This window comes from Ochotona curzoniae, unplaced genomic scaffold (genome assembly GCF_017591425.1).
Source record: "Ochotona curzoniae isolate NIBS_2020 unplaced genomic scaffold, NIBS_Ocur_1.0 contig_1014, whole genome shotgun sequence".
NCBI lineage: Eukaryota > Metazoa > Chordata > Mammalia > Lagomorpha > Ochotonidae > Ochotona > Ochotona curzoniae.
Genome location: NW_024464920.1, coordinates 8,878,928 through 8,891,347, shown reverse-complemented (window position 1 = coordinate 8,891,347; position 12,420 = coordinate 8,878,928). Strand labels below are relative to the sequence as shown.

Below are 12,420 nucleotides of genomic sequence, written 5' to 3'. Positions count from 1 at the left end.
CTGCTCTGCAAAAATAGATCATTGTACTTACACCATAACATTATCAGTACTTAGTAAGTTTATATGTTCTTAGATAGCAGCTTGATACTTAGAAATGGTAGCTCTTAAAGCAATTAACATCTTGTTTTCTTATCTATTTACTCACATCTGTTTTCCAAATTACTTTGGTAATAGCAATTTTATTTTTGCAACACCAGCACTTCCTTGAATTGCTTTGCCCTAAATTGTGGGCCATTTCTTTTCCAAGCTTCATGTGCAGTTTGTTTTCTGTATTAATATGTTACCTCTTGTTTTTGAGTGTTGCTGAGCATTCCTGTGGTGAATGCTGGTTGTATTATATGTAAATGCTTTCTTCCTCTCTCAGTGTTATCTTAAATAACCACCATTGCTTATTTTAGAGAACGATATGACAGATTGTTTGAGCCTCATCAATGAAGTGTGTATGGAGGCAAAAAGTGCAGGTGACACAGAGCTACAGGCTGAATTCCTGATGCAAGCTGTGATCCTTGGCCTACAAGAGAAGCACTTAAAGACAGACATCATAAGAAACCTTCAGGTGGGAAGGAAACCTCAACCCCATTTATATCTAGGGAAGTATATTCCAGTTAAAAGATAGGAGAGAACTCTGAGTTCCATTAGATGCTGAAGATACTACAATCAACATGGCCAGCTGTTATTTCAGAACAATCAAAAGGAATCATTTTATTTTGATAGGATATAATACATTTGCTCGAAGGAAGTGAATTTCTCTCTCCTCGATCGTGGTTAACTCTGGCACGAAGCCTGATTTTGCTGGATGACTTGACAAAAGCTGAGAAACTCAAGAAATCACCCTCTTCAAAAATGGAAAAATTAAATCTGTTGAACCAGGCTCACAACATTCTTATTGAGCAGGTAAGAATGCTTGTGTGTCCACGAAACTTGGAAATGTGCTTTTCTAGCCTTTGTCTTATTTCAAACTACATTCACTAGTTGCTCATTGTGACATTTCTATTCCAGATGTTAAATTTTGGAGAATCAATCGAATTTCCTGTATCAAACACTGATTATGCAAATGCAGTCTTGCCTTTGAAAAACATCTATCTTCCTCATGGCATGTTGTTGGCCAAAATAAAAATGAGGATTGGTAAGAATATTTAAACACATATTGCTCTAGAGTAACTGGTCGCGAATTTTAAGCTATTGGTAGACGTTGAATGGGGGTCTGTTGATGAATATTCAAGGTTCCACTGGTTACATTTATTAATATTAAGCATTTTGTTATTTTACAACTATTGAACTGGGATTGCTTGGTTTATTTTCCACATGATTTGCTTTGGTGCATAACGACGCTGCTGAATTTTGGTTGATGACTTGGTGTGTTGATAGGCTCTGTGGTTTTCTAGTCCTAAGATCATGTCTTCTGAAGCTAATGACAGTTTAAACTTTCTCTTTTCTGATTTGGAGGCTCTTTATTTTTCACATCTGATGGCTCTAAATTAGGACTTCCTGCACCTTGTGGTGCCGGAAATAATAAGTAGTGAAGGTGGGCATCCTAGTCTTCTTTCTTATTTTAGAGAGAAATCCTTCAGCTAGTCTGCATTCACTGTAATGTTCACTATTATGTAATGTGATATTTGGTAGTTTTATATATGAGCTATGTTTTTTTTAAGATTTATTTATTTTTATTAGAAAGGCAGATTTACAGAGAGGAGGGGAGACAGAGAGATCTTAGGTCCTGTGGTTCACTCCCCAAGTGGCTGCAATGTCTGGAGCTGAGCTGATTTGAAGCCAGGAGCCAGAGCCTCTTCTGGGTCTCCCTCGTGGGTGCAGGGTCCCAAGGCTTTGAGTTGTCCTTGACTGCTTTCCCAGGGCATAAGCAGGGAGCTAGAAAGGAAATGGGGCTGCTGGGATTAGAACCGGCACCCATATGGGATCCCAGCGCCTTCAAGGCAAAGACTTTAGCTACTAGGCTAACGTGCTGGGCCCATGTTATGTTGAGATATTTCATTTCCATACCTAATTTGCTCAGAATTTTTAAATCACAAATAAAGCAATGACTTGCTTTTTTATCTGTTGATATGATCCTCATATTTATTGATTTGCATATCAAGCCATCCTTTTATCCTTGGGATAAATTCCACTTGATTATGATAAACAGTCTTCAGTGTGTCCTTGGATTTGATTTGCTAGTATTTTGTTGAGGAGTTTTGCATTTAAACTCATCAAAATATTCCCTTGTAGTATTCTCTGTTGTTGCTGTGTCCTTTGCTAGTTTTGCCACCAAGGTAAAGCTAGCCTTGTAGAATGAATTTGGGAGCGTCTCCTCCTCTTCCATTTTTGGAAATAGTTGAAGCAGGATTGGTTGTGAGATGTACTGAGCAGCTCGGTTTCAGCCTTCTCCTCTTGTGCTCTTCTCTGATGAAAGACCTTTCATTGCTAAACTCATTCCTGGTCTGCTTGCTGCTCTTCCTTTGTGATTGATCTTGTGTGGTTGTCCAGTTCTTCTAGACTCCCAGATTTCTTGCTAACTATGCACAGTGACCTCTGAGAACCCATCCTATTTCTGCAGTGTCAGGTGTGATGTCATACTTTTCATTTCTGTGTTTATGTATTTGAGCCTTCTTCCTTTCTTCTCATTCCACTAGATAAGACTTTGTAACTTTTTTCTTTTGTGTATCTTCACTTGGGTGCTTTTATTCTTGTGTTTGTTTTGTTTCTGTGTCATTTATTTGTGCTTTGAGTTGTTTTATTTCTTTCCTCCTACTAATCTTGTATTTGAGTTGATTTTACTCCCCCCCCCCTTTTCTTTTCACCTCTGCTTTACTCCTTGTCCTGGATTCCCATGAGAGAAAACATTCTTGGTGAGGTCACTAAAGAGTTAATTTATGGGGGCCTGGCGGCGTGGCCTAGTGGCTAAGGGCCTCACCTTGAATGCACCAGGATCTCATATAGTCGTCAGTTCTAATCCCGGCAGCTCCACTTCCTCTCTATCTCTCCTCCTCTCTGTATATCTGACTTTGTCATAAAAATAAAATCAATCTTTTTCCTTACTCATAAGTTTAAGGCATGAAAAATAAAAAAGAGTTAATTTATGATTTCAATGTATAATCTTTGAAGATTTATTTATCTATTGGAAAGGCAGATTTACAGAAAGAAGGAGATACAGAAAGGAAGCTTTGCCATCTAGGTTATCAGACCTTCCATCTGCTAGTTCACTCCCTAAATGGCTGTAATGGCTACAGCTGAACTGACCTGAAGCCACAAGCTTCTTCTGGTCTCCCATGCGGGTACAAGGTACTCAAGCTTTGGGCCTACCTCCACTGCATTCCTAGGCCACAGGCAGGGATGGCAAGTGGAGCAGCTGGGATATGAACCTGTGCCCATATGGGATTCTTGAAACTTGCAAGGAGTGAATTAGCTAATTGAGGCATTCATCAGGCCTTCAATCTTTGACCATGCTTAGAAGGACCCTCCAAAACATTTGATTTTATAGAGATTACAATTTCTTTTTTAAAAAAATTTAAAGATTTATTTAATTTTTATTAAAAGGCAAATTCCCAGAGAGAGAGAGAAAGATTTTTCAAAGAACTTCTTTCTGGTATCCCACGTGGGTGTAGATGCCCAAGGCTTTGGGCTATCCTCCATTGCCTTCCCAGGCCACAAGCAGGGAGCTGGTTGGTAAGTAGAGTAAGCAGGACACAAACTGGCGCCAAATGGAATCCCAGTGCTTGCAAGGGGAGGGCCAGCCAATTGAGCATCACATTGGACCCAGATTAAAATTGCTTAAAATCTCTCATTCTCAGATGCTGTGTTCTCCCAGAGTACCTCCCCATGTAAATTACCTCCTGTGTAATGTGTCCCTAGTTAGTCCCCTGATAAAGGCTGTCTGTCTGTTTTGGCTGCAAAAGCCACTTGTCCTGCGGTCCCTGTCCATTGCTGGGATGTCCCTCTTCCCCCTCAACACTTCAGGCACGTAGAGTGGCTGTAGTTGCCATGTGTTTGCTTTAGGTCTTCCTACATGTTGTTTCCTCTGTTTGGAAGAATGTTCTACAGAATCCCTTCTCCACCTGCTCTTACTCTGTCAACACTTGTAAATGTTCCTCTTAATCCATGACCTCAGTCACATCCTGACCTCAAAGATGGTTAGCTACCCAGCCTCTTCTAACTGTGTGTTCTCATTGTAACACTCACATTTTTGGTTATTGAGGACAATTTACCTGCCTGTAGCCTCTACTAGAACACAGAATTCTTAGGTAAAAATTTGGGGTTTTTTTGGTAATATTTAGGATATCACATGATATCCCAGTGACTGAAATCAATCAATTCCCTTAAAAATAGTATAATAGCATAGTTTCTTTTTTTAAGGATTTATTTTATTTTAATTGGAAAGTTAGATGTACAGAGAGGAGGAGAGACAGAAAGGAAGAAAAAATAGTATAGTTTCTATTTGTCTGGTGAATTCCTATGATGTTGAGAAACAGTTTTCATACAATAGAAAGATGTTCTCACTCCCCTAGAAAAACATGCAAGTAAAAAAACTAAAATATTACTAATGAATATCATGATAACTTTGGAAATATAGACAAGAATGATTCAAACCTTAATCCTCTGAGTCTTTCATTGGCTCATATAATTATGGATGAAATTTACTTTCTTTTTTTTTTTTGCTTATTACTTTAAAAATATCTTCCACACCTATGACACGTAAGTTTTGTAACAAATATCTGAACAATATTCTTTAGTCAAGGCACAAATCATAATGAAAACCAAGCATGTAGCACTTAGTGTCATTTGTGCTGTTTGAGAGGGCCTCAGTAAACAAAGGGGAAAAAATCGTGGAGAGTGCTTTGGCAAGGAGACACACAGCTCAGCAGGAACAGGAAGGCACTGGAGAATGCAGAGAGGTGTTTAGAAGGTTTGGAATCTAGAGGGACTCAGCTTGAAACATGGGGCTGTTACATACTACTCCTATGGTCTTGCATGCCTTTTGATTTATCTGCAAATTGAGGATAGAGTTGTTTAACTTGTGCATCTGGAATAATTAAATGAGATAGCATATATACAGTGTATGTCGTGGACATCCCAAACAGGGGCTTAGCTGGCTGTGAGACAATGCCAGCCCAGTCAAGTGTTCTTTTTCACATTTTTTGTATTATTACTATTGGAAACATCAATTATACTCTTCCTTGTATAGTCCTAACACCCTGACATGTGGAACCCTCCACCCCCTTGTTATGTCAACTCTTGCCAGTCCAGGTAGATTTTTCATAACTAGATGAGTTTCTTAAATGGATCTTTCTTTCCTATTTTTGTCTTCTAGAGAAAATTTCTAGAATTTTCCTCCTTTTCTTTACCCAACTCCTTGACTTGACTGAGATGCTTTAATGCTTTATATGCAAAGTGCTTGCATGTTGTTTTTTGAACAGCTGCCTTTCTGTGTGAAGAGTTGTGTTGGTGATCTGTAATATCCAGTCCCAGTCATCAGGCTTGGGCAAGTGCTGCTGCTGATCTCTAGTTCCTCCCCCTCACTTGTCTTACCCGTCTTTCTAACTAGTGCTTCCTCGGATGAGGTACCCCGCTGACAGTCTCTCTGAATCCTTCTCTATAAATACTTCGCTTGCACTCCGACAGGTGAATGATGTAGTGTAGTGTCTCAGCTCAGAATCAGATTCCTGGAGTGTGGCCTTTCCTCAGGATTTGACAGATCTTATTCCATCGTTTCTAGCTTTGTATGTTTCACATCAGAACTAAAGTGCTGGTCTAATTTTTTTTTCTTTTCTTTTGGCAAGAAATGTGTTCTTTGTGTGTGAAAACTTGTGGAGATTTCTCTCTTTACATCCATAGCTCAGTAATATTGCCAGTATATATCTGGATGTGTCTTTTTCTTTTTCTTAGAACTCTGTGAGCCTTTGAATCTACAGACACATCTCATTCTGGCACAAGGAGAAATTCTTGCTTAATTATTGTCCAGTCACTCTGTGTTCTGCTATCACAACTGGAGCCAATCTCCTACCTTCAGATCTTATGCATGTGATTTATTATCATTGTTCCTTAGTTTCCTCATGGGATAGGAGCCTTGCGGGTAAGCCACCTGTGTCCTTCAGCAGAACACCAGGCTCTGACCGCAAGCGTTGGCTCCTGGCTTGGGCTTCCTGCTAACTCACACTATGGAAGCGGCAGTGGTGACTCCAGTAATTGATTCCCTGTCATTCACATTGGAAACTCGTATTAAATCCCTGGCTTCCACCTTTAGACTGTCTGAGCCCCGGCTCGTACAGGCACTTAGAAAGTAAATTAGTAGATTCCAGATGTGTGTTTCTCTTAGCTCCTCAAATAAACGTTTTAAAATAGTGGCATCTTAGTCTATTTGAGCTGAATAGTTTATAAGCACTGGAGGTTTATTGCTCAGGTCCTGGAGATTGGCAAACCTGAGGACAAGGTTTGGTGTCTCATTAGGACTGATTATACTTTGTAGGTGGAGCCTTCTTGTTCTTACGTGGTGTGTGTGTGGGGGGGTGGCAAATGGATTCACTCAAGCTGTTTTTTTTTCAAGATTTATTTATTTATTTTTTAAAGATTTATGTATTTATTGGAAAGTCAGATATACAGAGAGGAGAGACAGAGAGGAAGATCTTCCATCCGATGATTCACTCCCCAAGTGGCCGCAAAGGCCGATTCTATGCCGATTTGAAGCCAGAATTCAGGAACCTCCTCCGGGTCTCCCACACGGGTGCAGGGTCCCAAGGCTTAGGGCTGTCCTCGACTGCTTTCCCAGGACACAAGCAGGGAGCTGGATGGGAAGCAGGGCTGCCGGGATTAGAACCGGCGCCCATATGGGATCCCAGCGCGTTCAAGGTGAGGACTTTAGCTGCTAGGCCATGCCGGCAGGTCCTGAACATTTTTTAACTGGATTGCTTGTTTTGTTGTTGTTGAGTTTCTTGAGTTCCTTATATTCTAGATATCAATTATCGGATGCATACTTTGCAAATATTTTTTTCCCATTTTTTCAGTTGTTTCTTCACTTTGTTGATTACGTTCTTTGCTGTGCAGGAACTTCTTAGCTCGATGCGATCCCATTTGTTTGTTTGGGTTTTTTGCTTTTTTGCTTTTGGGGAAAATGTCTTGAATAAGACCTCTTTGCCTATGCCAGTGTCTTACAGTGTTTTTTTTTTATGTTTTTCTCTAGAATTTTAGTGATATAAGAGTGTAGATTTAAATCCTTGGTCCGTTGTAAGTTGATGTTTGTATAGGATGTGTGCAAGGTAGGGGTCTTGTTTCACACTTGTACATGCAGAGATCCAGTTTCCCCAGCATCATTTGTAGAAGAGAATGTCCGTTCCACAGGTATTGATTTTAGCTCATTTGTCGAAGATCGCTTGGGTGTAGGTGTGTGGATTAATTTGTGGGGTTTCAGTTTTGTTTCATCAGTTCACATGTCTATTTTTGTGCCTGTACCAGGCTATTTCGATTACAACTGCCCTGTAGTGTGCCTTGAAATTTGATACTGTGATCCCTCTGGCTTTGTTTTTATTGTTTAATATTGCTTTAGCTATTTGGAATCTCTTGTGTTTCCAAATGAATTTTAGTATCTTTTTTCTAGGTCTGAGAGAATTGTCCTTGGTTTTTGTTTATTTTTGTTTGTTTTATGTCATTTTTGCCTTTTTGTAGGCTGAGTGTAAGTGAATAGAATGATCCCTTCTAACCAATGATCTCATAGACCAGTTCAATGCCCCAGAGTTTAATTAATAGAACAGAAAGGCTGCCCTGACCTGAACTCTAGATTATGGAATGTCCTTTGGTATTTTGATTGGGATCACATTGAACCTGTAAATTGCTTTGGGTGATGTGGCCATTTTGATGATAGTAATTCTTTCTCATTTTTCTGCGTGTCTTCTATTTCTTTTCTTAATCTTTGAAATTTCCACCATAGAGATCTTTCATGTACTTGGTTAAATTTATTCCAATGTATTTAAAATTTTGTAGCTATTCCCAATGGCTTGATCCTGTAAGTTCTTTCTCGACCATGCCATTTTTTTGTGCCTAAAAATACTATTGACTTTTATATTGCTGTTATATCTTGCAATTTTGCCCAACTTTCTTATGCGTTCCAGTAGTCTCTTAATGGAGTCTTTTGTTTCTCCTACATATTTAAGACCACTTCATTTGCCAACAGGGGTAATTTAACTTCCTGCTCTCTAATCTGCATCCTTTCGATTTCGTCCTCCCCTCCCCCTTCTCCTAGCAATGGATAAGGCTAAAATTTCCAGGCTATATTATATTGAATAGTAACGGTGAGAGCGGGCAGGCCTGTCTGGTTCTGAATCTAGGTAGAATGTGTCCAGCTGTTCCCCCATTCAGTATGATGCTAACTGTGGGGTTTTTATATATTGCATTGATTGGGTTGAGGTATGTTCCTGAGTTAAGGTGTGTTCCTTCTATACTCAATTTGCTTAAGGTTTTTCATCAAGCATGTTGTATTTCATCAAATACTTTCTCTCCGTCTGTTGAGAAAATCACATGGTTTTTATTCTTTCATTTGATGTATCACGTTTACTGCATGCATGCATTGAACCATCCCTGCATCCCTGAGATGAATCCCATTTGATCTGATTAGAAGATTTTCTTTATATTTTGTTGGATTCAGTAACTACTAATTTCTTGAGAATTTTCACATCAGCGATATTGGTCTGTAGTTCTCTTCATTGTTGTATCTCTTTCTGGGTTTGAAATCAAGATGATGCCAGCCTACTAGGAGAAGTTTGATAAGACTTTCTGCATTTCAGTTGCTTTTAATAGTTTAAGAATAACTAGGATTGGTTCTTAAAAAGTTTGGTAGAATTTAACAGTGCAGACATCTGATCTGGGTTTTTTTCCACTTGTGAGGGTCTTTATCATTGATTCAATATCTGTCATTGATCTATTTAGGTTCTCTATGTCTTCATGCCTCAATTTTGGTAAATTGTAAATGTCCAGGTAGCTATCAGTTTCTTCTAGATTTTCCAATGTGTTGGCATGCAGCTGCCTAGAATTCCTAATAACTCTTTTTATTTCTTTTACATCGTATGTAACATCTCATTTTTCATCAATGATTTTATAAAATTGGGTCTTCTCGCATCCACTGTTTTTTTTTTTTATTGGCCCAGTGGTTTATCAATCTACTTTATTTTTTTCATATATCCAGCTATTGCAGCTGGTGCCGTGGCTCAGCAAGATAAGCTGCAGCACTAGCACCAGCACCCCATTTGGGTACCAATTCAAGTCCCAACTGTCTCACTTCCAACTTAACTCACCATTGGTACACCTTGTAAAGCAGCAGAAGGTGACTCAAGTGCTTGGGCCTCTACCATGCACACAGGACACCCAGATAAAGCTTCTTGTTCAGCCCTAGGCCCAGCTATTGTGGCCATTGGAGGAGTGAACTAGTGGATAGAATGATCTATCACTTTTTCTCTCTGCCTCTCCCTCTCCCACTCTGTAACCTTGTCTTTTAGTATATGTGCTGCCGAAGCGAGCACTGTAACCTTGTCTTTTAAAACATAAATGAATACATCTCTTTTAAGAAAAACAGTTTCTTAATTTCACTGACCCTTGGTATGTTTTTATTTCAATTTTGCTTTTTTTTCTCTAATTTTTATAATTTCAGTCCTTTTAAAAATGTGGGTTTTGGTTCTTATTTTCCTAGGTCCTTAGATGTATTGCTAAACCAATCATTTGATACTTTACAATTTCTTGATTTGGACACCAATTTCTATAGCCTTTCCTTCTAATACTGTTTCTGTTGTATTCCATAAATTTTGTTATATTGTATTGTTTTTGTCATTTGTTCCAAGGATTTTTAAAGTTTCCCCTTTGGTTTCTTGTCTGACCCACAGTTTGTTCAGGAACATGTGTTTATGCCTTTTCTAGATTTTTCTCTTATTATTATTTATTATTAATATTATTGACTTCTAGTTTTATTGCATTGTAGCCAGGAAAGATACATTGTGTGTTTTTAGTTTTTGAATTTGTTAGGACTTGTTTTATGTGCTTGCAGATGTTCTATCCTGGAGAAAGTTCCGTGCACTGATGAGGAGAATGTCATTCAGAAGCTGTGGGGTACATTCGTTTTTAAAGATTCATTTATCTTTATTGGAAGGACAGATTTACAGAGAGGAGGAGAGACAGAGAGATCTTAGGTCCTGTGGTTCACTTCCCAAGAGGCTGCAATGGCCGGAGCTGAGCTGTTTTGAAGGCAGGAGCCTCTTCTGGGTCTCCCTTGTAGATGCAGGGTCCCAAGGCGTTGGGCCATTCTCGACTGCTTTCCCAGGCCACAAGCAGGGGGCTGGATGGGAAGTGGAGCAGCAAGGTTATGAATTGGTACCTATATGGGATCCCAGTGAATGCGAGATAAGGATTTAGCCACTAAGCTATCCAACCAGACCTGGGGTAAAATTTTAGTAGGTACCAGTAGACATTTGGTTGATAGTGTAGTTTGGCTTTGCTATTTCTTTGTTGGATTTTATTATTTTTTAAAGATTTATTTTATTTTTATTGGAATGTCAGATATACAGAGAGAAGGAAAAACAGAGAGGAAGATCTTGTGTTCGTTGATTTACTCCACAAGCAGGCTGGGCCTATCCGGAACCAGGAGCCTCTTCTGGGTCTCCCACGTGGGTGCAGGGTCCCAAGGTTTGGGTCATCCTTGACTGCTTTCCCAGGCCACAAGCAGTGAGCTGGATGGGAAGCAGGGCTGCTGGGATATGAAGTGGCAGCCACATCGGATCCCAGCACATGCAAGGTGAGAACTTCAGCTGCTAGGCTACCATGCTGAGCCCTATTGAAACTTTCGTCTAGTTGATCTGTCCACTGATGAAATTGAGGCCCCCCATTGTTTTTTTTATTAGAGCATATGTATCCCTTTAGATCTCTTAGCATTTATTTTAAATAGCTGGGTATCCTGGCATAAGCACATATACTTTAGTGCAGTTGTATTTTTCTTTTGAGTTGATTCCTTAATCATTAAATAATGACCTCTTTGTCTCTTGTAACAGTTTCTGTCTCAAGGTCCATTTTGTCTGGCATTGGCGTGGCTACTCCTGCTTATTTTTATTTGCTTTTGCGTGTAATACCAGTTTCATCCTTTCAGTTTGAATCTGTGTATATTTTTGTAGGCAGCATATGGTTTTATTTTTTTTAATCTGTTCAGCCAGTGTCTGTCTTTTGGTTGGAGAATTTGAATTTACAGTCAGAGTTATTGAAGTGATAAGAAGTGACATGAGCCAGCCATATTTTTTGTATCTTTTCCTTGTGTTTGTTTTAAATCTGTTTGTACTAGTACTAAAGGGTTTTCTGCTTTTACATTGTTTTATGATGCTGATTTTTCTGTTTGTGTATTACATCCTTAAATTTCATTTGTAAGGCTGGCTGGCTGGTGACAAACTGTTTCAGTTTTGTTTGTCTGGGAAGGTCTTCATTTCATCTTGATTTATAAACGGGAGCTCAAGTAGGTCTGATATTGAGGGTCCGCAGCTTCTTGTCTTTAAGGTCTTGGACTGTATCTCGTAGCTTGTATCCTAGCTTGTGAGGTTTCTAGTAAGAAATCTTTTGTCACTCCTTTAACAGTAATCTGACATTTCTCTATCGCACACTTTAGGACTTTTTTATGTTTTACTTTTAAAATTCTGACTTTGCTGTGTGTTAGTGATGCATTTCTTGTGCCTGAATGTTTGTAACTCTCTACAATTGGGAAATTCTCTGCTGATAAGCCACTGGATAATTTTCTGTTTTGCCAGTCCAAAAGAATTCCTAAGATATATGTATAGTCAGTCATTTGATATATCCTGAATAGCACTTTACGCTGTTTCTTTTGTCTGGCTGAAATATTTATAAGATTTGTTTTCTACTTTGTATATTCTTCTTCTGCCTTAGCAAGTCTTTTGTTCAGACTTTCCACTGTATTGTTTATTTGACATATTAAATTCTTTATTTCTAATATGTAGATTAATGTTCTTTAATTTTATATTCCAGCAGAATTTCTCATTCTGAGCAGTCACAGATTTCTTTAACTCATATGATTGCTTCTCTGTCTTTCTGGTTAATCTTCTAATCAGTTTTTTTTTAATTAGTTTTCAGGCATTTTGTCAATCTCCTTATCTTCACAATCTAATATGTATTTATTAATAGTATTGCTTTTGGGGAGTTATATTGTCTTCATTATTCGTGTTTCTCATATTTCTATGTTTATTTATTTAATTTTAATTTTATTTTTGATGATGTTTACATAGTTGACCAGGGTGGGAAGGGTCAAGGATTAGGGGAAAGTAGGTGAAACCATTGTTTCCAAATTTTGTTCCTCTCGTATCTGGGAGAAGAGGGGAGAAAAGGATAGAAGCTGCACCCACCCTCCCAAGCACCTCAGTACCCAGGGATGGGGAATGACCTCCCAATGTGGAGCATGCT

The 12,420-nt window shown here is 38.9% G+C and overlaps 1 protein-coding gene and 1 non-coding gene across 2 annotated transcripts in view; one reads left to right on the top strand and one right to left on the bottom strand.

Annotated features, from left to right (window-relative positions):
- The window catches only part of CFAP54 (cilia and flagella associated protein 54), a 345,554-nt gene that overhangs the window by 208,168 nt on the left and 124,966 nt on the right, over positions 1–12,420 (top strand). The window contains exons 54-56 of the mRNA XM_040980448.1: positions 399–556; positions 715–894; positions 1,000–1,126. Coding sequence (XP_040836382.1) covers positions 399–556; positions 715–894; positions 1,000–1,126 — 465 coding nt within the window. The remainder of the gene's footprint in view (positions 1–398; positions 557–714; positions 895–999; positions 1,127–12,420) is intronic.
- On the bottom strand, positions 7,643–7,771 carry LOC121164108. Its single transcript, XR_005885019.1, has one exon. It is a non-coding gene; the product is annotated as a small nucleolar RNA SNORA36 family (small nucleolar RNA).